The sequence below is a fragment of the Pongo abelii genome, chromosome 2 (assembly GCF_028885655.2).
Source record: "Pongo abelii isolate AG06213 chromosome 2, NHGRI_mPonAbe1-v2.0_pri, whole genome shotgun sequence".
In the NCBI taxonomy this organism is placed as follows: Eukaryota; Metazoa; Chordata; class Mammalia; order Primates; family Hominidae; genus Pongo; species Pongo abelii.
This window is the reverse complement of record NC_085928.1, coordinates 104,051,783-104,076,269: the sequence shown is the minus strand read 5'-3', so window position 1 is coordinate 104,076,269 and position 24,487 is coordinate 104,051,783. Positions and strand designations below refer to the sequence as shown.

Sequence of the window (24,487 nt, the reverse complement as noted above, 5' to 3'; positions counted from 1 at the left end):
CAACTCAAGCCAGTGGGAGTAGGGCACGTCCCCCACCCTCGCGCCGGCCACTGGAGGTGGCTCTGATCCCTTTATCCCCTTTGCTGGACTAGGCTGGACAGGGCCCCTAGGGCTTCTTGGGTGCCCCTGCTTCCAGGTCATGGGGACATCCTCTTGTGGCTCTCCATGCCCCATCTGCCCAGGGATTCCCTGGGAGAGGTGGCTCTCTGAGACCTCTGTAATGCTGTCCTCTCTCACTCCCCTTACTCTCTGCCAGGGTCTAGGGGTTCACTACCCACCCTTCCAGAAGTCTCCTTGGCTTAGGCACACCAGCGTGCCAGAACCTTTCCTTTCATACCCAGCCTGATTTCCTCCAAACACCTTTGCTGGCTCTTGGGGTCTAAACAGATCCCATTCCATCCCTGTCCAGGCCCCTGGTCCCCAAATCTGGCTTTATTTCCCCAGGGAAACACCTTTTCCATACTGCCAAGCCACCCTGGGGCTCAGCAAAGCCTCTGGGAGCAGCGGGCTGGTGGGACACGGGGACGTCAGCACGTGTCAGTGCCTAGGAGGCGCGGGTCAGCCCTGCTCTTCAATGGCCGGGGTGCCTGCCCTATGCTGCCCTTTGGCCCCAGCATCGGGGCGTGAGGCTTCTGAGCCTTCTGCCTCCCTTCTTGGAGGGCTGCCAGCTTCTGGAGCTACTGCCAGAGATCAGAGGAGGGAGAGCTACCTCAGAGTAGGCCTTGTGGGCTGGCCCCTTCCCACAGCTTCACATGAGCCCCACTAGGGGCTGATCTACCCCCTGCATCTCAGGCCTCCAGCCCTGCTGAGTGGGAGGTGGTGGAGAAGCGTCCAGGCTGTCCCTACTGTTGAGTTGTCTTGGAGAGACAGAGAAGGTGGGGGAGGCAGGGGCCTTCCCAGAGAGAGTGAGGGGTCCAAGGAAAGGGTTGTGGGCCCTGAGAACACGCCGGAGAACACCCTGCAGGCAGGGCCAGGGGCACAGGCCACTGGCTCTCATAGGGGCTTAGGAATCAGAGGAAAGGCAAGAACTAGAGGAGCCAAGGGGAAGCTGGGAGGGGGCCCTGGAGAGCAGGGGTTTGGCTGGTCCTGGGCAGGGAGGGGGGCAAGCAGGGGCGTAAGGGTGGGAGGGGTGGGGAGAGGAGGGTGCACTGGTTCTGAATATACTTGCCCTTCAGTTTGCTGATTGGCACTGGGACAGTCCACCAAGAGAGAAAGCGAGGAAAACAAAAACAACACAAACACAAAAACAAACGAAAAGGGGGAGGGAAAGGGGAGGGGCACAAACAATATTTTATTCAATGGCTGTTTGAATGAAAATATTGTGTCTCATCATCATACCGAAAGGAAACTTCTTGCAAAAAACGACATGAGAGAGAAAGAGAGAGCGAGAAAACTCAAAGGAGATGAGCCCCCAGTCGGCCAGGCAGGTGGGGGGCGCCCGGTGGGGCCGGAGCCCCAGCCTCCCTCCCAGTGACCTCGGGCGTGGTGGGCAGGCAGGGCCACAGGCTCTAGAGACTCTCTCAGGAGAGGCCCAGGATGAACAGGGCATGCAGGGGTGAGCCGCAGGCAGAGGAGTGGGAGAGGCAGGGGAGGAAGGAGGGGGGCCAAGGAGAAAGCGGGGAAGGGGAGGGAGGAAGGGGGATGGGGAATGAAGGAGGGAAGAAAGAAGGTGAAGAGGGAGCCAGGGGGCAGAGCGGAGGGAGTGAGGGGAGTGGGACTGAAGGAGGTGGGGGGGTGCTGGGTTGGGGAGAGCGGGAGGGAGGGAGAGAGAGAGAGAGATGGAGGAGGTGAGCAGGAGAAAGAGGGAGATAGAGGAGATGCAGGGAGAAGAGAAGGAGGGAGAGAGGGAAGAAGAGAGGACAGTGCGTAAGGGAGGGAGGTTGGATGCAGAGGGGAGAGAGGTAGGAAGTGAGAGGAGAAGGATGAGAGGGTCAGTGGGAACTGGGTGAGGATGGATGAAGAAAGAACGGAGAGGAGGGGGCAGAGAGAGAGAGAGGGACCATGGGAAGGGGGCACCACAGGGGGAGAGAGCTGAACAGGAAGAGAGAGGAAAGAGGGGAGGGGAAGGGAAAAGAGGGGAGGGGAAGGGAAAAGGGGGGAGGGGAGGGGGGAAGAAGGGAGGAGAAGGACTGGAGGGAGAGGAGGGGAGGGGAGGGGAAAGAGGAGGAGGAGAAGGGGAGGAAGGGAGAGGGAGGAGGGGAGGGGGGAGGAGGAGAGAGGAGGTGGGATTGGGGAGGAGGTAAGGGGAAGGAGGAAGGAATTGAGGGGAGGGGAAAGAGGTGAAGGGAAGGGGGAAGAGGTGAAGGGAAGGGAGAGGAGGTGGAAGGAGGAAAGGGGAGGGGGGAAGGTGAGGGGAGGGGGGATGGTGAGGGTGGGGGGAAGGGGAAGGGAGGGGGAAGGGGAGGGGGAAGGAAAAGGCGAAAGGGAAGGGGAGCGGAAAGGGGAGAGGAGAGGGACAGGAGGTGGGGGAGGAGAAAGGGGAGGGGAGGGGAAGGGGGAGGGGGAGGAGGAGGGGGAAGGGGGAGGGGAGTGCAGGTGGGTGGGGAGGGGAGGGGGAAGGTAAGGGGAGGGGGTGTCTTCCAAGAATGCAGCCCCCAGGAGTGTGTGGGGCAGGCAAGCTAAGGAGGGAAGACACGGAGTAGGAGAAACCAAAAACAGCAACCTCAACAGAAACCATGAAAGAATGGTCTGGAACCGAATCTGAGAAAAGGCAAGCATGCAGATTTCCACAGACTTTTGAGGTGCCCCAGCCTGCGAGCGCCTGAGGGTGGGCAGACTGGGCAGGAGGGACTGCCTCGCCGGCAAGCGGCGCTGGCTATGCTGCCTGGGGCCGGCCAGGGTGCGGGGCAGAGGCAGGGTGCAGGGCGCAGGCAGGGGCCGGGCCACTTACACTTGACCTGCAGGATCTGGTCACTGAGATTGGCTTGGAGGTAGAAGGTGCTGTAGGGTGGGAGCACCAGCCCCAGGCTGAGGGGGGAGAAGCTCGGGTCACGGCTGGGGGGAGGCGGGCCACACTGGCACACCCTCCCCATGGCCTTGGAGCTGGGCAGAGAGGCCCCAGCTGCGGCATCCCCTCCTCCCACCACCAGGGACCCCTCTCCCTGCTTAGCTGCAGGAGGTTCATGGTCTAGGGGCCGGCACCCTGGAGGCTCTCCACTCCTCAAACTCTCCTGGGGGCCACCGGGCAACCAGCCCCAAAGCAAATCCCCACACCATCTCCCCTCCCAGCAGCCTCTCACAACAGCTCCCTGCCCAGCCAGCCTCCCTCTGACCCACAAGGGGCAGATGCTGCTGTGAGCTGGCTGCAATGCCAGTGCTGCCGTAGGAGTGGGGTCACCAGCCCCCATATACTCAAAGCCAGCAGAAAGCAGGGCTGGCGCAGATAAGGCGGGGGGCGTGGGGTGGCAGTTGTGGGCTGGCATGGGCTGTGAGGATGCTCCGGCATTTCAGGATGGACTAGCTGAGCGGGGCAGGCAGAGGTCAGCCTGCACCGATCCAGCCTGACACACAAGGGACCCGCTCCACCCTGAGACTGTGAGGCAGGCTGACAGCATGCCAAGGGCAGTATCCTAGGTGCAGATGGCCGTAGTGATGAGGAGACTTTGGATGACCGTCCTGTGTTCTCAGACCTGCTGCTTGTTCCTTAAAGGCCAGGGAGTCTCTTGGCAGACTAAGCATCTCAGGGTGAGTAGTGAGCAGCCCTGGCCACTGGTGCCCCACTGGGATGGTGGTCACAGTGGGAGAGGAGGAGACAGCTGGGCTCAGACTCTGGGGCCACCCCATCCTCTCTGCCCACCCAGCCCTGGCCTCACTTACCTGTAGTTAGTGCTCCTTATAGGCACCCAGGTGTAGTTCCGTGTCACCTCATCTATGTACCTCTGGGAGAGGAGGCTGGGTCAGGAACTTGGGCTGGCAGGCAGGGGGTGGTGGGGTAGGAGGGTGCCCACCCTGACTCCCTGGCCCCCAGCCCTGCCTCCTTACCTCATCCAGGGACTTGACCAACGTTCTGATCTGCTTGTGGCCCTTGTTGCCATCAATCATGCTCCGACGGATCTGGAAGGGCCAGAGATGTGAGGGGCAGGGCCCCTACAGTCCTCTGCTCTGTCCCCCACCCCTGTTCTCCTCCTCTCCTTACCTCTTCCTTGTTCTCATCCTCTAGCTCCGCATCCAGGAAGTCCAGAGTCACAGGCTCCCGGAAGTTGGTGGTCTGTTGGAGGCAGGGTGGGAAGTCAGAAGTCCCCATTGTGCAAGGTTTGCCCACCCTCCAGGCCACCCGTCTGGCTCACCTGGGGCTTGAGATTGGGGTGCAGCAACACGTAGCCGTTCAGGTCAATGGCAAACACATAGCCGTTGGCTCCAAGCTGGAGGCACAGATTGGGGCTCAGGGTCTAGAGGGATGGGCTGGGGTTCCCTGGGCTCTGGAGTTCTTCCCTATTTGGCCTCCCACCGCACTGAGAGATTCTGTTTGCCTGCCTTGGGCTAAGGGCCCCCCCATGCCACGTGGCCCTAAGCCTGTCTCTCCAGCCAGGCCCGCAGGCGGGTTGCCCCTTGTGCACCAGCCCTTGCCAAGGCTAACCGGCGTGTGGGCTGCTGCTCTGCAGTCCTCATCCTCTCCCCCTGGTTCTCATGAGCTGTCAGTTGTCCTGGCCTCTCTGCCACCACCGGCCCCACAGGTCTGCTGCTTCTGTACCCCTGTGGCCCTCCTCTAGCCACTACTGCCCCTGATTTGTGCCTCCTCCTTGTCCCCATGTCAAGAGAGAACAGCGGGACGAGTGGACCCTTGGGAATCCTACCTGGGGCTTCCCTTCCAGGTGGAAGGGAAGTAGGAGTAAGTGGGACCTGGACCTAGCCCTTACCTCCCCTAGTCAGTTTCTTACTGTACCTGGAGGCCAACTGCCACAGCCCCTGCCCGCTCAGGGCCAAGCAGGGGCTTCAGGGGGCTCAGGCTTAATGATGCTGTTGTACATACCACACCTCTCCCCCTTCCACAGGCCAAGACGCAGACTCCCTGACCGTAGGCGCTGGGCCAGCCACATTGCCGTCTTGCCCCTACCCTGGTTTATGATTGTTTTTCACCTTTGGGCCCTTGGCCAGAGAATTCCCTCTGCCTCCAATGTACGCCATCCCCTCCTTTCCTTTCTGCCTGGGACACTCCTGCCTATGTGCATGGGCCAAGTCTGGCCTGCTGTCCATTACTATGTGGCCATGAGCTAAGAATGGTTTTATGTTTTTAAATGGTTGGAAAAAACATCAAAGGAAGAATTCTATTTTGTGACATGTGAAAATTATCTGAAATTCAAATATCAGTATCCACAAATAAAATTAAATTGGAACATAGCCATGCCCCTTGTTCATGTTTCGTTTGTGGCTGCTTTCACAATACAACAGTGCAACCGAGTAAGAGATGGATATTTAGGTCTGCAAAGCCTAAAATATTCAGTCTGGCCCTTTACAGAAAGTTTGCCAACCCAAGGTCACCTTGTTCTAGACCCAAGGTCACCTCCTGGGGAAGCCTTCCCCGACCCCCTGAACTCAGAGGTCTCCATGGAGGCGCTGTAATACCCATCAGTCTTCTCTGCTGAGCCTGCCTGTGTCCACATGGGAGGCAGGGTACGCGGATGGGCGGGGGGGATGCTCACCGTGTAGTTGGGGGTCAGCCTCTTGATGTCATTCAGAGCCACGTCAATGCCCATCACGCCCAGGATCAGCTGGTTCTGGGAGCAGAAGCATGGGGGGCTCCTCAGTGAGCTCAATTCCATGGGGAACCACCCTCCACAAGGCCTCAAGCTGCTCTCACAGGCAGTGTGCAGGCCTGCCCTGCCCCTCTTCCACCCCCAGACCTGCTGTGGGTGTGCCCATTCCTCCCCAGGCACACCCATAGCCCCAACCCTCCCCTTTCCTCACCTTCTTTTCCCCAGGGCCATCCTGTGTCAGGTTGAAAACAGGGAGGGTCCCTGTTACCACCAACCCCAGTCCCTGAAGGGAGAGGAAGATGATGGAGTCACCTGTGGCCAGCACTGACCCCACCCTGAGTGTTCAGAGCAGGGGCTGAGGTGCAGGCCACCTCTTTCTCCTGTGCTTGGTTTACCCCATAAGGGGGCCCTCCAGGGTCTTGACCCTGTGGGTACATCCCTGGGGGAAGGGTGCCAGCCCCACCCCTTCCTTGCCCAGAGGCCTTACCAGTGCATCCTCATACACGTTGGTCCACTGCACCTGCTTGGCCTCCTTGCCTGCCAGCACCATGGGCCTGCCCAACACATCTAGATATTCCTGGGGAGGGGGCAGTGGTGGGGGTAATGAGTGCCTTTCCCAGGCCCTGCCTGTTCTGTCTCCCCAGGCATTGGGATTGTGCCCCAGCCGTCGTGAGGGGGCGCCCTTGGCCCACAGCAGCCCATGGCACACAGCGTCCCTGCAGGGAAGCCAGGGGCTGGGAGGAGGGGCCTCCCTCAGTCTCACCTGTGTGTTGATGCGGATGGCTCCGATAGAAGGGATCTCAAAATAGTAGCCTGTGAAGGAACGAGAGGCAGAGGTGGGCCTGGCTGGCACTGCAGGACCCATATGCAGAGGGCCCTGCCCCTGGGGTGTGTCTGCAGCCCTGCCTCGCCTCTCGGGCTCCTCTCTTATTGGGGTCCTCTCCCTCTAGTGCTCCCGGCCTCTACCCTGCCAAGGGCGGTGCTATGGAGAGGGAGTAAGTGCAGCAGTATCAGGAAGCAGAGCACAGGGCAGAGATGGGAAGGGAGGAGCCTGAGGTCTGAGGTCCCTCATTTTAGGGTGCAATGCCATTCAAAGTCCACCCGGCAGCCAGGCCCAAGTGCACAGAGAGATGGATGGATAAGCAAACAGATGCAGGAGTAGACAAGCTGGGGGACGGTTGGACAATGGACAGACAGACGGGCAAAAAGAGCCTCAGGTGGACACGTTAGCCCCCAGATAGAGTGAGAGACAGCCTCGTGGATGGGAGGAGGCACTGTCTTGCCGTGGGTGAACACACAGCTGGACATATGGATGGCCAGTTGAACATACGCAATCGACAAAAAGAAATGGCAGGCAGGCCCCTGACAGTGATGCGCAGGGGAGGTACCTTTGTTGGCGCAGGCCATCCACTGCAGCGGTGTGACGTCATAATTATGCTGCCCCACGGAGAAAGTAAACACACGCACCTGTGGGGGGTTTGAGGTTACTGCTGTGGCCACCAGGGGACAGCTCTCTCCTGTACTGGGCCCAGGTCAGGGCAGCCCCTGCCTCCGCTGAGCCTCACCGTCCGATTTGGCCAATTGTACTTCTCAAAGACATCCTGCACGCGGTCCTCGCCACCATCCGTGAACATCATGATCATCTTGTTGCAGTTGGCCCGAGTGATGTTGGACTGAGGGGAGTGAGGCAGAGGCAGGCAGCTCTCAGCCCCAGCTCTCAGCCCTCCCTGGTCCAGGGGCAGGGCCTCCCTCCCGCAGTGGGCCTGGACCTCTGGCCCTCCTCCACCACAGCAGATGGAGCTATTTGTCCAAGCTGCCTGTTTGGTGCTAACAAGGCCATCCGTCTTGATTTACTGGGTGTCACCAAGCCTGGGACCTCTCCTCCCCCAGCCGCCCACTTGCCCACCCAGGGGGCTCACGTTCTGCAGCTGGTCAAAGGCATACTCAAAGCCGGCCTTGTAGCCTGTGGTGCCCTTGGCCACCATGCCCTGCACAGCTTCCTTGAACACCTTCTTGTTGCGCACATTGGCCTGCACCAGGTGTGTGAAGCATGACACAGGCTGTGCCTTCTCGTTGAACTGCAGGAACAGTAGGGTGGTGAGTGGCCTCAGGCTGGCCGGGGTAGGCAGCCATTGCATGGGGCTGGTGGTGGTCACAGGAGCAGGGCAGATGGGGTGACCCACTTCGCCCCATCTGCCACCTTGGCACTCACCGAGGCCACATTCACATAGTCATCATCAGACAGCGTGTCCAGCATCTCACAGACAGATGTCTTCATCAGTTTCAGGGTCAGGCCACTCACACTGCCACTCCTGGAGAGGTCAGGCAGGGGCCGTGGAGGAGCCAGGGGAACCTCAAGTGTTCTCCTGCCCATCCCCCATGATGTTCAGGGCAGCAGAGTCTAGCCCATTGCCCACCCCTGCCCCAGCCCCACTTGCCAGCACTGCTCACTCACACATCCACGATGATGACCATGTCTTTGGGTGATGAGGCCCCCTGGATGTACCTGCCCAGGAGATGCCTCTGTTAGGGTAACACCCCCCGGGACCTTGTGGGTCCTTCCTTCCTTCACATACATATTGATTCAATACATTTCTCTTGAGCATGCACTGTGTGGGCCAGGCAGGGTTCTAGGCACCAACGATACCACATTTAACAAAACAGACACAGTCCTTGCCCATGACATGAATGGTCTGGTTCCTCAGCAAGGAAAAAGTCCCAGGGGGTATATGAGCAGGTGATCCCCAGAGGGGGCAGGAGCCACATTCCCTGGCTTCAGTGGCTTGTTGTGTCCTCTGCCTCAGGTTGGGGCCCCGAGGGCAAAGTCTAGCTGTGTATGGGATGGTGCAGGTGGCAGGGAAGGAGAGTCATAGGGAGCTGCCGGAGGGGCAGAACAGAGGGGAGGGATATCTGGGGCTCAGACGGGTGGGGCAGGGACTGGCCAACCCTACAGAGGCTACATCTGCCTTTGGGGAACCCCTCTGGTCCAATCTCTCTTCCAATCTCTCAGTCCTGAGTGGGTGGGGGTGCTGGGCAGTGGACGGGGGGCATGGCAGCTGGGAGGCCTGCCTGGGGGATGGGATCCATTTTCCAGTGGCAACGATGTGTGAAATGAAAATTGGATACAGCTGGCTGCGCCCTGCTAGGGGGCTTGGAAATGGGGAGGGAGGGGAGCAGGCAGGAAAGGTGGGGAGCTGAGGGGGTGTCCCTCCCCAGCCCCTTCTTGCTCGCTCACCAGGGTCTCCTTCGGACATCGTACAGGTCGATCTTCTTGGGGGCTCGCCATGGGGTGGCTGAGGGAGGAGAGAAGGTGAGGGGGACTGGCAGGAAAGGGCTGACCTGGGTAGGCAGACCTTGCAGAGGCGACCGGGCTGCCACAGACTACAGAGAAGCCACCCCGCCCCAAGCCCCCAGGATGGGTGGGCTGGTAGATGGAGAAAGGCGAGGTGCTAGGTAGACAGAGGACAGGGGCTGGTACCTACCCGGGTAGTAGCGAGTGACTCCTGTGGCGCTGCCGAAGACCTGCCACAGCAGCGTGGGGTCTTGCCTGCGGTTTTCCATGAACACATTCTCCAGGGCCTCTGTCCAGTTGAGCTCATTGAGGATGACGGTGGCTGGGGGGAAGCGGGGAGCTGGGGTGGGGAGCACCTGGGCTGTGTCCTGTCGAACCCACCACCACGACACTCATGCCTGTGCCCCAACTTAGAATCCCCCACCTGTTCTCGGCCTATCCGGGCCCTCCCTATTTCCTAGGGCCCAGCTGGGGCTGCCCCAGCTCCTCCAGGAAGCCTTTCTGATCCTCACCCCTCCCAAGCTGTGGAAGGAACAGTTCAGCCTACTCTTCCTCTAGGCCCCACATGAGCAGGCAGGGCAGCTGTGGCTGGTAGCCTCTGGAGAGGGGCTGCCCAGGTGGCAGGGTGCTGGGAGCTGGGAGCCCTCGGTCCAGCATGCTGCCTGGAGCTAGCACTGGTCCCCCAGGAACTCACCCATTCAGCATGCACTCCAGGCTGCAGCCACAAGAAAGCAATTAAGGGCCCGCTGATGAGGCTGGAATTATTCAGCTATTAAGGAACCTGATAAGCTGGAAGCCACTCAGCTCTATGATTAATCAACTGGGGCCAGAAGCAAGCAGGGGTAGGGGCGGGGGCTCTTGGAGGGGCAGGGACAGTGCCAGATCCTGCTCCAACACAGGCACGTGTACTTGTAAACGCATGCGCACACTGCACACCCCCCCAATAGGTATACCTGTGTCTAACCTGTGTGTTTCCAGCCAGATGGAACCCACCTGCCTAGCAACCCAGCTGCCACCATGGGCACAAGGGCACACATGCTCATGCCTACACACCACTCTGCACCTACAGGGGACACTCATGGGTCCTGCTCACAACACCCTACCATCAGTTACCCCATTCTCCCTTCCCCCCAACCCTTGTAGTTGCACGTATGTCATCCCCTGTCCAGATCTGTCCCTACACACACACACACACACACACACACACACACAGAACAAGGCTCCTCTCAGAGAATGGACTCCATCCTGCGGACCCTTCAACCTGGGCAGAGATCCAGGATAGTTTGAGCAGTACCCTCGACCCCCAACTCGGGGTGGCCTGATGTATGTGTGTGACACATGTTCTCATGTGTGCAGTGACCCTGTCCCTGGACACTAGGACAAAACGGCAGGAGCGGGACACAGCTGCTTCTGCCAGGCCTCTGTGCCTCTTTCCTCCTTCAGGGACCCCCACCCTCTTTCTTCCCATGTGGAGCCCAGCCACCGTCACCTCGTACAGGGATCCCCATCAAAAATCTACCTCAAGTGAGCACCAGAGACCACCTGCAGCAGGCAGACAAAGGTAGAAAGCATGATTTACAGTTCTCAAGCCTCTGCCCCAGCCCCGGGGCGCTGACACACTCTGGGGCACTCTCCCTCGGGCGGCCCCTCTGGAGCGTGGAGCCTCTGCTGCGTCCGCTGCCTGATCCCTGCCCCCTGCTCCCACTCCCTTCGCTGTCTGTTCCTGTGGCTTCCCGTAACTGACCATAATGTGAAAACAAAACACATTTCGAGCATTGGCTCTGCTTATTGAACAGTATGTTATGGTCCTGTTCCTAATTTAGAAACTTAGTGAGTTGAACAATTTCTATTTTTCTCTCTAAGGAAAAAATAAAGCCAGGCCCTCCAGAGTTTCACACAGTACTGTTTGCCCTGAGAGAGTCTGCCCGGCAGGTCCCACCCCTCACTGTGCCTTGGTTTTCCCATCTGCACAATGACAGGCTTAGAGCAGAGGGGTGTCCCTGGTCCAGGTCAAAGGCCAAGAGGAGACCCCTGCTCTGCGTGGGCTGTCCATGCAGGTACCTGTGATCCCACATGCGCTTACCCATACACGGCAAGGCACACTCGTGCAAACACCCCTGCCCCCGCCTGGAAAGGGCCTGCTACTCAGCCCTATGTGCACAGACCCGCACCCACGTGCACATACTCTCAGATCATGCTGAGTTGCGAAAGGGGACCATGCCCCCTCAGGCAGGTGATTACAGATTTAATTAAAAGTGACACAGTAAATAAAAAACATATAAAATGCAATTTGTGTGGGTAGCGAGGGGTGACTGGAGAGGGCGGTGTGGCTCCTGTTTTAATTAGCGTGCCTGCCTGTGATAGTGCCCCTCGACTGGCTCCGGCAGGTGGCCTGAGGGCAGCCTGTGGGGAGCAGGGGGGAGCATCCTTCCCCACCCTGGCCTGAGGCTGCCCAGAGGGCCTAGCTGACCCCGAGATGGAGAGAGAGGGCCTCCCTGAGGACCCTGGGAATTCCCTGCATTCTAGAGCTGAGGCAGTGGCTCTGGGGCTTTTGAGTCCCAGCCTGGTGGGCTCCTTGGATTCCAAGGCTACTCTGTAGGTGCCCATAGAACTGTGTTAGAAACAACAGGCCTCAGTGCCTTCAATCCTGCTGCTGGAGCTCCCTATCCAGTGTTTGACTCTTGGTTTCCTCCCCCTTTACCTCCCAGGAGCTTCAGGAAGTTCCTCCTCATGTCTGACTCAAATCCTTCTAGCTATAGTGACCTCGTTTCCCCATTGTGTAAAGCTGCCTTGTCCCTGAAGCTTGGACTGTCAACCACCCTCTTCTACATCCCCCTTCCCTACATCCCCAGCTCCTGGCTGCTCTGGGCAGGAAAACTCCCTACCTCCTTCGTTCTATGCCCAGGAGAAGGAGGGTAGTATCATAGGGTTGGTATCTGTGAGGGGTGGTTCCCTGTCCCCCTACCCCCGTGTCTACCTGATGTATTGCAGCTCCTCAACCACTCCCACTTGGGGGCAGGCAATGGGGAAGGGTGGTGAGGAGTTGCTTCAGGGGCAGGCGGGCACTCAGTCCAACATGTGGGGAACGGTCTGTGTGTGCGTGCATTTGTGTGGGTGCCTGTGGACACGTGGGCAGGAGACCATGCATGCACAGGGATAGAGGCTCAGTGTTTTGCAACTTGCTGAGTGTTAGGGTGAGGCTCTGCCTGTAAGTGCTTGATGCCCACATGTGGGTGAATCTGAGAGGTGCGCAGGATTAATCTCAGATGTAGGAGGCTGGAGGTAGATGGCACTGGCCTTCTGTCCCCAGGGACTCTGGAATGCCCTGGCAGTGGGCCTGCCCCCACGGCAGGTGGGATGGGCTGTCCCGATTGCTCTGCACACTCACAGCCTTTGTAGATGTCCGTGGGGATCTGTACAGCCGCGTATGAATAGTTGACCTTGTTCTTGAAGTTTGGGTCCTCGATGAAGTCCAGCCTTAGGGTGCTGGCCTTAGACCCCCTTTCCACATCCTCACTCTCAGGGTCGTCCTGCAGAAAGGGCACCCCCCAGTAGTGTCAGGGCTGGAAAACGGTGAATTGGGTTGTAGAGGCCTGCAAGTAGGGGCAGGGAGGGCCAGAGTCCAGGAGATAGGGGCATTTCAAAAAGAGAGACTACTGCAGTACGAGACACAGATGGAGAGACTCAGGGACAGATGGACTCGGGGTTGGACCCCTCACCCAAGGGGCCTGTGACTCCCAACTCCCCCTGCCCACCCCACCCACCATCCCCACATTTGCTAAACCCAAATTTTAAAACCGAAAGGAAACCAACCTCTTCTCCACATTCTTGAAAAGCAATTAGGGAAGGAGGCAAATCATGGAGCCAATCAAGGAGCAGGCTCCAGAATTCTGCTTACAAGGATGTGCCTTGTGCAATCACAGGGAGGCCTCCGCAGTCCCTCCTAGGAGCTCTGGGCCCCCACAGCCATCCCTGGGTCCTGCCCAGCCCCTTCATGGAGTTCCTCTGGGACCAGGGAGAGGGCCCTAGCCCCATCTAAGGCAGGGCACTATCCCCTGCAGCCTGATGGCTCTAGGGTCTGAGCTGGAGAGGCTAATCTGGGAGAGCTGGGCTGGGGGCTACCATTCAGACCTGCTGACCTCCAGAGGGAGGGTCTGCGGTGCCTGGTAGCAGCAGGACTGAAAGGGCCCCTGTTGATTTTCTAAAATGAGCCACAGCAGCCTGACAGGTGCCAATTATGGCATCTCACGGCCGGGCAGGCTGGGCATGCGCCGTGCGCCCCCGCCCACCATCACAGGCTGGCAGGAGTGGGTCTGTGACTAGTGTTGATGCCGCAGCCGATGGGAGGGGGGCAGGCTTGGGTACAGGTGCGCAAGGGGGAGGGGAGGGAAGGGAAGATGGTGGTAGAGAGTGAAGGCAAAGAGGAAAAAGCCAGACTGGGGAGACAAGGGAAAGAAGGAGGCTAAGGGTGCAGAGCAAAGCTGGGGGGCTTCCTAGGCTGATAGGAGGGATCATAAGCAGCTGAACACCCCATACGCTCCCTCACTGCCCCATCAAGGCCTCTGTGACCACCCTCAGCCCAGGCTTAGCTCATTCATTCTCCCCCATGGGTCCACGTGGGCTGACCCCTGCTGCCCACTATGACCTGGGCATGCCCCTCCCCTGTGTTTCTGCCTCTAGGCATTTGACCAAGCTGTGTCTTGTCTGGGGAAAGGGTGACCGTGCCTCTCCACCCAGCCAGATGAGCTCTCCACACCACAGGGGCATGGCTCTGAAGGGCCTGTGGCAGACACTATTTTCATCTCTTTGAGGGTGGATTTTGTACAGCAGAATCCAAGCTGTCTGCTGCCCTTCCACTGCCCTTCCGCAGTGTGCCACCCACCTGCCCACCCCTGGCACACCCTAGAAGCCCTCGGGTGCTGGGTAGAGCCAGGGCAGGCAGCCTCGGAGCATGGAGGCCAGAGTGGGAGCGGCCGCCTGTGAGGCGTGCACTACTCACGTTCCGCTCAGAGGAGGGGGAGGCGCGGGAGAAGAAAGCCCCCGAAATGTCAGCGGCAGATGAAGGGCACTAGAAAATTTAATCTCCCAACTTTCCCAACTAATGTGACATTTGGATTCTGTTCTGATAAGCTATCAGCTGGCGAACTTTTTCCTTCCTTTTCTTTCCCCCACCCCCACCTTCTGGCTGGTAATTTAAAAGTAAATGGTCTAGAAAGATCTCTAACTGTACCTCTGGCAAAGATTAAAAAAACAAAACAACACAACAAGCAGGGGAGTTGGAAAATGTTTGCGTGCTGTCATTTATACCAGGCGTTTGGCCTAGCTGACCCTAGTCTAGCCAGGCCCCAGAGTGAAAAGCTCCCTTGTCGGGCAATCTCTAGCCCCCCAACAGAAGTCCAAGGGGCTAGGGGCAAGGAGTCAATGATTTAGAGTGAGGGGTTGGGGCCCTGGATACAGTTGAGGCTGCTGGAGGTAGGTTCAGAGCATCCTAGTAGGGGTTGGGCACCAGGCTGTCCAAGGAGCCCCTCAGTGCCAACCCCCAGCCCAGGGGCTTTGTATGGTGGGCAACTGCAGTCTCCTGGTTTATATTTAATGCACTGATTGCTAAAATTACAGCCCGCTGCTGAGGGGGGTAAGGAATTAGATTCAGGGTCTAATTAAAGGTTCGCTCTTCATTTGAATTTTAGATTCCAGCTTTAATTTTAGCAACTTCTCTGGGAGCCACGGAGCTCAGCCAAGGGGAAGCACACCTGCTTGAGCCCACCCCGCTCGGTCTCGGGCCCTGTGCCCTCCTGCGGCTCTCCCAGGCCAGTCTGGCACTGTGGATCCTGCACAGGGATCCTTTCCAGCCTTCTCACCTCCTGGTGTCATTGGGTGCCTCTCCACTTGCCCCAGGAAACCCACCAAGCCTGCAGGCCTAGGAGAGGAAGACTGGATCTTGGGTCCTCTGAATCAGCCAGCAGTCCAGACACTGTGCTGCTGTGACACCTCTGTTTACAGAGGGGACCGTTGGGTCCAACTACTTTTGCTTTAAAGTCAGGCAGAGGGTCTTGGGCCTTGACAAGCTCAGCAAACACCGTCTACTCCAAGTGCCCTACACCCTCAGACACTCGTCTTCTCTACAGACACCTCCCCTGCAAATAGTCATACAGCTTTCACACGAGTCTTCTGGTGACGGGGACCTCACTACCTCACAGGGCAGCCCAGGCAGACTTGAGCCAGTGAGTGACATGGAGGCAGAAAGGTGGTGTGGCTTTGGGCTCTCTGGTCAGTCCCAGTGCCACCACTTCTGAAGTGGGTGACCCTAGGTGAGCTCAGGGTTAGGGTCTGAAGATGGGCCAGGTTGTGGGGTGCTCAGCACAGGGAAGGGAGCTGGCCTGACCTGGAAATGCACCTGGACGTCCCTGCATCCTGCTCACACCTGCCCACCTCCAGGAAGCCTTCCCAGCTGCTCCCTGTCTTCCTCTTCTCACTGCACTTAGAGAGGCCCTCTCCATTTGGGACCTAAACTGCCCTGTGCAGGAAGGGCCAAGCGCCTCACCACCTGCCCCCACACTGCAGTCAAGCTCAGCCCACTAGTGCGCAGAGATGCAGCCCTGGAGGGGTCCAGACTTCTAGGGAGTTGTGGGAGGTGGAAGGTGGGGCCTGTGTCACCACGGCTCTGCAGGTTTGAGCTCAGAATGTGTAGCGCTGAGTCCTAACATCCATTTTACAGCCAAGGCCACCAAGGCCCAGCAAGGAGGTGTGGCTCAGGAGGGGGTGCTCACCAGCTCAGCGTCAGCCTTGGCGTCATAGTACACGATGTCTTCCTCCTGGTAGGGGGAGAGAGGCCTCAGCACTAGCTGCTCAGGGTCCCGAGACAGATAGGACTCCTAGTCCCAAGGCCTGCATGGCACCCTTAGATTCCTCTGGGGCAGAGACTGTCCCTTTCCCCCACCCAGAGCCACCCTCCTGGAAGGGCTGGATAGGTCAGGGCTGAGAATGCAGCCAGGCCCATCTTCAGGGGCCCTGCACAGGCTCCAGGAGCACGCAGTACCCCTCGATTGGGAATTCCCTGGGCCTTCCTAACTCGGGGGCCAAGGGTCCTGGGCTGCAGCCTTCTAGGTTCTGTCTGCAGAGAGGCTGGCTGAGGCAGCACCAGGGAGCGAGGAAGACGGAGAACAGAGCCGAGTTTGGGCAGGAGGGAAATAATGACTCGACGCTGCATCTTCCAATTTCTTCTATTAAAAAGCCTGCTCATTACGGGCATGTACTTATTAATTATCTGTGATTTGTTGTGAAATGCGAGGGGGTTTCCACAACAGGAGCGGGAGAAAACAAAGCCCGGCCCTGGCGCCTGCCTCCCGGCCCTCACCCGCCTGTGTCTGCCCCGCCTGTCCCTGGCCCATGCCTGCTTGCCAGTCGCCTGGGTTCTTGGCCATCTGTGCGTCATAATCACCGGCCACCCCGGGGACCCGTAACACAAACGGGCTAATTTCATGTGTAATGATCTTTAATCAGAACAGAGCGTGGCTGACAGAGGCCGCCAGAAGGTGAGCCCGGTGTCAGCCAAGTGCCACTGGCTCAGGAGGGTCTGCCACACTCTGCCCCCGTGGGCTTCAGGGCCACGACTCAGGACAGAGCTGCTGTCCAAGTCACCCTCTCCAGGTGCTCCTCAGCCCTGTTCTGTACAGCAAAAACCTGCAGCGTGGCCCCAGTGGCCCCTCACTCACTCAGGGCTTGTTTCTTTGTGGTCTGCAGATGGGAGTGGTGACCAAGTCTGCCCCCCAGGGCCTGGCTGTGAAGCAGCAGGCAGAGCCAGCACTCACTCCACCAGGGCAGATGTCGCCCGGACACCTGCTTCCCAAGGCCCAGCTGGGGCTCACTCAGTGTGTGACCCCAGGGCTAGACCACTCCCTCTCTGAGCCCCAGGCTCCCCAGACTCCCCCAGGCAGGACTCTGGGAAGGGGCCTGGCTGTGGTGACTGCCCAGGGGCTGCGTCAGTACCTGGGACTGTTTCAGGGAACAGTCCTAGTCTGTCTCTCACCAGGGGTCTAGGGGCTGCAGGCCACTGGTTAAATGTGCAGCCTTAGTCCCAGCATTCTGGAACACTGACTGCATGCCTGGCACCACGCATGGGCAAGACCACAACTTCCTGAGGAACGTTAAGGCCAAAGGCGGCCCGAGAGTTCCAGCATCCAAGGCGCCTGCCGTGTCTGGCGCTTTCTTACAGCAGCCCTATGACCCCATCAGTCAGACGCTTCAAGGGCAGGGAGAAGAAAGCCTTCGTACCCTGGCTCCAACCTGCCCTCCCAGCCTATTGTCAACCTTGCCCACACCCACCACCCACCCACCAGTGCAAGAAGGCTGCAGCCCTGGTGGGCCTGGGGCGGGGGTGCAGGCCGGGCCCAAGCTGCAGGGTGCTCGGCCTTTCCCTGCGCCCGGCTCCAACCGAAGCACATAATGAAAGCTGACATTACATCAAACACAATAAGGAGTTTCGGTTGATGAAGATCATTCCTGAACACACAAACCCATTAAACTGAGGGGGAAAAATATCAATTCAACACACTCGCTGTGAAAAGAAAATGTGATTTGTTATCTAAAAGGGGGTTATAAACACAGCTCTGATGCTCTTTCCCTCCGTAATGAAAACAGGCGGGTGCGGTGGGAGGACTGCAGATTACAACCTGGGGCCTCACTCACCCACTTTTTAGGCAAACCTTCCACAAGCATGGGAAAGGACATGGCGGGGGCTGGTCACTTGCAGCCCTCAGGAGCCCTGGGCTCCCCTCACAGGCTGTGGCTGGGTCCTGCCTGCACCTGGGTCAACACTAGGCACCTCAGCGTTCACTGGGGCCACCTCTCCAGCTGCTCCAGGGGCTCCGCTTCTCTATTTATTCTGCTGTTTCACGGTCTTAGTGGAACATCAGATATTGGTGGCGTCAGGGACATAGGGGGACATGTCACCCAGGAGGATTCTTAGCCCCCTGCAGATGACAGATGAGGCTCAGGATTCTGTATGGTCTCCCTGCCTCCCAGGGCTTGATGCATGTGGGAATGACCGTTCCCGGCCTCTCCTGCCTCTAGGAGGGTGAGACCATGCCCCTTCCTTGGTAAGAAGTACATGGATGGTGGCACACAAGGTCATACATGTGAAAATATATCATAAATACGGCTGTGACTGCTATGCATGATGTGGTGTGGAGCTGGGGGTGTGGCAGGAGGGGGCTGTCAGGGTCAGGGTGGGAGGGTCCCCGAGAAGGCCTCTGTCTGCTTGGGCCAACAGTACCTGAATGTCTATCAGCAGTGACCACCTCCTGGGTCAAGCAACAAGGAGGCAGTACCCAGTGACTGAGTGCAGGACCTCAGCAAAGAGTCCTGGCCTCAAATTCTGACCTGGACATGTGAGCTCTGGAATCCTGGGCAGTGAGTGAAGACTGAGGCTGAGCCAAAAAGGACCCAGCCTACTGGCTTGTCCCAGTGGCCCCCTGAGGAATTCCAGGGGTCACCCCCGAGGAGGCAAGGCTGCCCAGTTAAATCATGCAGCCTCCATGAGGCTTCACCTCTGGGTCTCTACTTCCCCACTCGTAATATCAGGATGACGAGGCCTCCTCTGAGGGTATGAAGAGAACAGGGAGCTGGGCCTCCCCAGGGGTGGGGCCAACTCTGCCCATGAGTGGCCACCTTCTGTCTTTGCAACTCCACAGCCCAGAGGAGAGGCTGAGTGTGGAAGAGCCCTGGGTGGGGTGAAACGGGTGTCCTTAATGTCTGGGGTCCACTCCCCTGACATACCCTGGGTTACCTGATATTTTAGGGGCCATTTTGCCCAACTGGGTAGGAGTTGGGGGAGTCACCCACTCTGAGCTCACACACATGCCCTCCCATGTGGACTTGGGCACACAGATAACAGGCGAGGGGCAGGGCAGGAGGGTCCACGTGACCCTTGTGTTGGTGACATACATTCTCCTTAGCAGGAGCCAAGCCCAAGAGAGGTGTGAGGAGGGTGGGTCTCAGGGAACAAGCTGAGGAAATGAGCATGGGGTGAGCAGGGGAAGGGCAGTTGCCATCCGAGTTCAGTGCTTGGAAGGTGGCTGCCAAGGCCTGGCCAGACATGACTACTGCCTGCCCACCAGCTGCCTGTGCAGGCCTAGGCCAGCCACCCGCTGCACCAGTGAGGACGCTTGGCCTTCCTGCCCTGGCCTAGGGCCAGCTCAGCCCGGCCAAGAGGACTGTTTTCTGAGAGAGCCGTCTGTCGCTGGCTTGGCAGAGGCAGGCAGGGGCCCTATGGCTGGGTCAGACCCTCAGGTCAGGAAGGCCACCTGTCCTGTCCAGCTGGCTCTTCCAGCCTGGCCCAGCCCCCTCACAGCCCTCCCTCTAGTCCCTAGGCAGAGCTCCATCCACTCCCACCATCACATTCCCCAGGGCAGGGCTGTGTCCTTCCCTTACACTTCCCAGGGGAGGGCTGTCTCTTCCATTCCACTCCCAGCGCATGGCTTTGTTTCTTGTAGGCCCTGGTGTTGGCACTGAGGCCCTGGGGCCAATGGCCACTCCCCCCCTCCCCTTCCCATGCCCTGGCCCAGCTCCTCCCTTCTGGTGGTTTCGGTGGCACACAGTGTTGGCATAGTGTGGTGCTGGCACCAAGTGTGGTCCAGCAGGTGGCCCCTCTTCATCTATCCTAAGTGTTATGGGCACCAGGGCACCTGCTGCCCACCTGCGGGGGCGCGGGAGGCACTGCCTGCTAATCAGGGCCATCGTTTCCCTGGTGTCCAAGGGTCTGGGTTGGCCAGGGACGAGGAAGGGGGATAGGAGCTTTACATCCAGGCATTGCCCTCTTGATCTCTTGTCCCAGCTCTGACCCTGTAGACTCCAGGATCCCCTACCCCCCAGGCTGAGGTCAGTGGAGTTGTGGGCATGTGGATGTGGGTTATACCATTGATACCACTGTCTGTTCCTCAGAGGTTTGCATCTGGACCTGCTGTGTGCTGTCAATACAGGGAGGGCCACACCCGGCTGATGGTGCAGTGGATTCCAGTCTGGCCACATGGGCCACGCATCTCCTCTGTGGCCAGAACAGCTGGGCGCCATCCTCCCCATCTCAGAGGTAAGAAGACTGCTCCTGGTCACGCTGTCACTGCTGTGGGCAGTGGGGGCCGATCTTAGGGTTAGGGCTAGAAAAGGGAGTCCTAGGCAGACATCTGGAGAGAGAGGCTTTGCACTGAAGGAGGGGTGGATAAGGGCATTCCTAGGAAGAGGGCCTGAGTTTGAGGCTAGAATTGTGGCACAGGCCAGGTGCCTCTCCTGAGTTCTGGGAAGGAACATGGCTCCTTGTCTGTCATTTCCTGAAGGTCATTGGAAGGATGTGGTTTCAGGGGTGGGAGGTGTGCCTGCAAGGGACAAAAGAGCATCCCTTCCCAGCCTCAAGTCCCTGCACCCTCCCCTGGCATGGACAGTCCCTCCTGCAGCCACTGCTGCCAGCTCTCCCTGGCAGCCCGAGCATAGCTGGCTGGTGTTGGGCTCTTGGATACACCATTAGCATTGATGCCTTTCAGCCTGGCAGCTGTGGTAGCAGCAGTGCTTCCTAGGAAGAACAGTGACCCAGTAGCTGGGAAGGAGAGAGGTGACTACAGCCCCACCCACCCTACCTGGGACACCAGTGGGACAGGCTGGCAGGCACCCGGCAGGATGTGGCAGGGAGGGAGATGAACAAGGCCGGGCCCAGGTGGCCCTGTGGTCAGGGCTGCCTGTGGTCACACCCACAGCTGGGGGCACCTCAGGTCAAGCCAGTGGGAGGGGAGCAGCCAGAGACCTTTACTGCCTCATCTCAGGACAGAAGTACTCAGGGCCCAAGGGCTGGTATGGCCAGAGATGCACCCATGCCATCAGCGGCTTGGCACCCACATAGCCTGATGTGTGCAGTGATTCCTTCACACCCCATAGGTGAGCTCACAGGCAGCACTGGCACCAGTCAGTCCTTTGCCAAATGGGGAAACTGAAGCCCTTGCGTGGGTCCCACAGGGACTGTGGGCAAGTAGCACTGGAGTAGGAGAGAGGGAGAGAAGGGTCAGTCCTGTCTCCTGGGGAAGGGGGGCTGGTTTAGGGAGTAACTAGCTCATTCATTTGTTCACCTTAGAAAATCATCTTTCATTTCCAATCTCATGTGAACTCCCTGAGGGCAGCACCCAGCACCTGCCAGGGGTAAAGGAAGAATGCCATGGTGTGGGCAAGGTGCGGAAGCCTCAGCATGGCCTGGGGGATGGGGACTGGGGAGGAGGAACAGATTTAGGGCTTGAATCATAGGCATGAGCCCCTGACACCCGACAGCCGGCTGTGAATCTCTGCCACCAACAGGTAACCTCGGGTAGGTCTATCCACTCTGTGCTTCTGTTTTCTTGTCAAATAGGGACAATAACCCCACTGCTTCCTAGAGCAGATGTGCCTGGCCCGGAGCTGGAGCGAGTCAGGTCTGCCACCCCCACCCTGCTCCTCCCTGTGTTTAGCACAAGACTACTAGGAGGCATGGCCCAGACACCCCACCAACTGCGGAGGACACAGGAGCCCTGCCAACTAGTCTGGTTCTCAAGGGTTCCATCATCCTTGGCACTGGGGCTTCCTTGAATCCAGGAGGAGCCCTGCCTCCGTCTGATGCTGGCCCGAGGGCAGGTGTATCCAGCCCCAGGCAAAATCAAACACAGCAAGGAATTGGTGAGGGCAACTCAGGCCTAGGCTGGGATGGGTGAGGCTCCCCTTCCCTCCCTCACACACTAGGTCCTCTGCACTCAGCTTCTTGCACCTCTGCTCCAAGAAGCGAGCCTGAGCTCCTTCTGAGGTGGAAGGAGAGGCTTTTGTGACCATGGCAGCCCAGTCCCCTGAGCCCAGCCTGAGGGCCTCCTGGGTGGACAGGCTGCTGTTCAGGTAAGTCAGGGAAGTGAAGTCGGGGAAGGGCATTTGGTCCCCTTTTCCCAGCATCTCTTGCAGGTCACTGTATTAAAGCCTCTGACAAGTCCTGAAGTCCAAAGGCCTCTGACCCGGGGGCTCTCCAAGAATCTGAACACCTTATCCGGGGAATACAGGCAACACCACTTTCAAGCAGCCTTCCCACTCACGGATGACTCCACAGCTCCTCTGGAGTGAATGCGGGCTCATATCTCACTGTGCCCAGCAGTAAGAGGCACCTGGAGTAATTGCTGAATGTTGGACACAGGCTTCTGGCTCTACTCCACAGACCCCTCCGTGTCCCTCATGTGTCTGGGCAGCTCCCACCCCCTGGCATTCAAACCCACCCATGGATGGGCATGCCCTGAGTGCTGGGCAGGGTGCTGGGGTTCCTACCTTGATGTTGTCCTGCCAGCGGTGTGCTTTCTGGAAGTTCTCTGCAGCATCAGCCAGTCTCTAAGGGACAGAGCACAGGGAGGTCAGAGGCTGAGGAAGGCAGCCTGCCCTATGCCCACCTCAAAGCCTCTCCATCCTCAGCACTCTCTGGGGCCAGGCTGGACTGGGGACTCCCTTCCCCTCATCCTACGAGACCCTCAGAGATTCTCTGCCCCAGACACTCCCCAGCTTGCTGTGTGGGCACCTCCTTGACCACAGCTGGGTGCATGCAGGAAAGGTGAAGCCTGCGCAGTGACCCCAGGGGCATCTCCATGGGACTCCCTGTACTAGGCCAAGCCCTAGTGCCACTCTCTACCCCCGACACACTTGTGTCACCCCAGTGCCAAGAGAAAGCTCCTCTGGAGCTAAGGCTGAGCTGCAAGTTACAAAGTGTTTCGCCTTGCCCTGCCCTTCTGCCAGCTATCCAGAGCTCCACAGGAGGGGCCCACAGCCCACCCTGTCCATCCAGGCCCACAGGCCCTCTCCCAGACTTCCTGAGCCCCTTCCCACAGGGCTCCCAAGCCCTCTGTCCACAAGAGCCTGTCCTGTTCTTTGGGGCTGGTTCCAGTGGCCTCTTCCAACAAAGCCCCTGTGCCTGAGAGCAGAATGTCCCTCAGGGCATAGCTGTGTGTCTGTCCATCCCACACCTGCCACTGCGCATGCTGGGTTCCAGACTGCGCTGACTGGTGGAGGTGTGGCAGGCCTGGTCCTGCCTCTTGCAGCTCACAGGCACAACCTCGCAGAACTACCATGGCAGGAGAGGTTGAGGGGCAGGAAGCGCAGTGCTGCGGGGGCTCAGGACCTCAGGGAAGGCTTGCTGGAGAAGGCGCTGGGGCCCGGCCATCCTCTGGGCCTAAGCCTGGGTCACCCAGATGTTCTTATTCGGTACTTTCTAAGGATCCCGTCTCTACAGGAAACCTTGGGGCTCCCAAGGATGGAACTGAGTCTGGCCCCGGGGGCCTTCTGCAGAGCTGACAGCAGTGGTGTCCTGTCAATCATAATGACAACCATCACTATCAACTGGCCGCCTACTGCACACCAAACCCTCCCCTGGCCAATGACTCATGTGCTGTGCACCTTGTACCATTCACAGTGTGCCTGGCATGGGGCCATTGTGGCCCTCCTCAGATGAGGATGGCCAGGTACAGAGAAGGCGAGCAGCCTGCCCAAGGTCACATGGTGAGACCGGCTCAGGCTAGGCCCCGGAGCCCAGCCCTCACCATTGCATTTGTCTTGCTCAGCCCATGACCAAGATCCAAGGACCAGCCTCTATTGGGCCCACCATGCTCAGTGAGGTGGGTGGCTCTGGTCTCTCACCCCCACCCCACCCTGTCCCACAGTGGAGCAGGCACGTCCCACCTCCAGGCCTACAGCCCTACTCAGAAGGTCCCGCCCCTTGGTATTCAGGACACCTCACCCCCATCCTTGAGTCCAGGCCTGATATGGCATGTGGGCCCCAGAGGGGACGTCCTACTAAAGCCTGTCAGCTGCCCATTAGGGGAAGTGGAAGTCAGGTCATGGAGGCCGGCATTTCCTCCTCTGAAGCATGGACTAGCAGGGCAGGGAGCAAGGTGGGGCCTCCTGTGGAGCTGTGGCCTCTGTTCTCCTGGGGCAGAGTGTCATATCCCCATAGTTAGAAGGGCTGTCCAGGGCCATCTCCAGCCCCATTGGGCTGGCTCCCCCTCCTCAGGCCAAGAACACTGAGTGGTCGGGGAGGCCATGAGGCTGGAGTCCCGGGAGCAGGGGGAGAAAGTGCCTCTTGGGGTCAAACCCTCTCACCCCACAGAGCTGGGCCCTTCTGGCCTCTGCTTCCCTCTCCTTTGTAGGCTCAGTCCTCTGTCCCCCACCACCCTTAATTGCAGGGCCTGCTTGGCTGGGACCCACACCCTCCTCTCTCCCCAGCCCAGCCTCACACTCCTAGAGTTTTGGGGGCCCCAGGCCTCTCTACTCTGTGATGCCTCCCGTGTCTTGCCTCCAATCCTGGCCCTCCTGAGCTCCTAGACACTTCCCTGGAGTGACCCTCAGACCCACCTGAGCTCAGAGTGCCCCTCTGGGGCAGGCCACCCACCCTGGCCCCTCTGCCTCCTCCATTCCACCCCAGCATCCCTCACACCACCTCCTGTGCACCCCCAGCTCAGGCTCCGTCCTGCCC

The 24,487-nt window shown here is 58.9% G+C and overlaps 1 protein-coding gene across 12 annotated transcripts in view; it reads right to left on the bottom strand.

Moving 5' to 3' along the window:
* The window catches only part of CACNA2D2 (calcium voltage-gated channel auxiliary subunit alpha2delta 2), a 140,672-nt gene that overhangs the window by 9,094 nt on the left and 107,091 nt on the right, over positions 1-24,487 (bottom strand). For 5 of the 12 annotated variants that reach the window (XM_054550689.2, XM_054550691.2, XM_054550690.2 and 2 more), the window contains 20 exons: positions 22,297-22,356; positions 15,753-15,797; positions 12,374-12,515; positions 9,176-9,307; positions 8,929-8,986; positions 8,149-8,199; positions 7,906-8,005; positions 7,613-7,771; positions 7,259-7,366; positions 7,082-7,160; positions 6,457-6,506; positions 6,181-6,270; positions 5,905-5,976; positions 5,640-5,714; positions 4,287-4,361; positions 4,136-4,207; positions 3,982-4,053; positions 3,817-3,878; positions 2,891-2,967; positions 1,169-1,189 (listed from right to left, as the gene is read on the bottom strand). In XM_054550689.2, coding sequence (XP_054406664.1) covers positions 1,169-1,189; positions 2,891-2,967; positions 3,817-3,878; positions 3,982-4,053; positions 4,136-4,207; positions 4,287-4,361; positions 5,640-5,714; positions 5,905-5,976; positions 6,181-6,270; positions 6,457-6,506; positions 7,082-7,160; positions 7,259-7,366; positions 7,613-7,771; positions 7,906-8,005; positions 8,149-8,199; positions 8,929-8,986; positions 9,176-9,307; positions 12,374-12,515; positions 15,753-15,797; positions 22,297-22,356 — 1,600 coding nt within the window. The remainder of the gene's footprint in view (positions 1-1,168; positions 1,190-2,890; positions 2,968-3,816; positions 3,879-3,981; positions 4,054-4,135; positions 4,208-4,286; positions 4,362-5,639; positions 5,715-5,904; positions 5,977-6,180; positions 6,271-6,456; positions 6,507-7,081; positions 7,161-7,258; positions 7,367-7,612; positions 7,772-7,905; positions 8,006-8,148; positions 8,200-8,928; positions 8,987-9,175; positions 9,308-12,373; positions 12,516-15,752; positions 15,798-22,296; positions 22,357-24,487) is intronic. The other 7 variants (XM_054550692.2, XM_024244802.3, XM_054550693.2 and 4 more) reach the window with 2 other exon arrangements.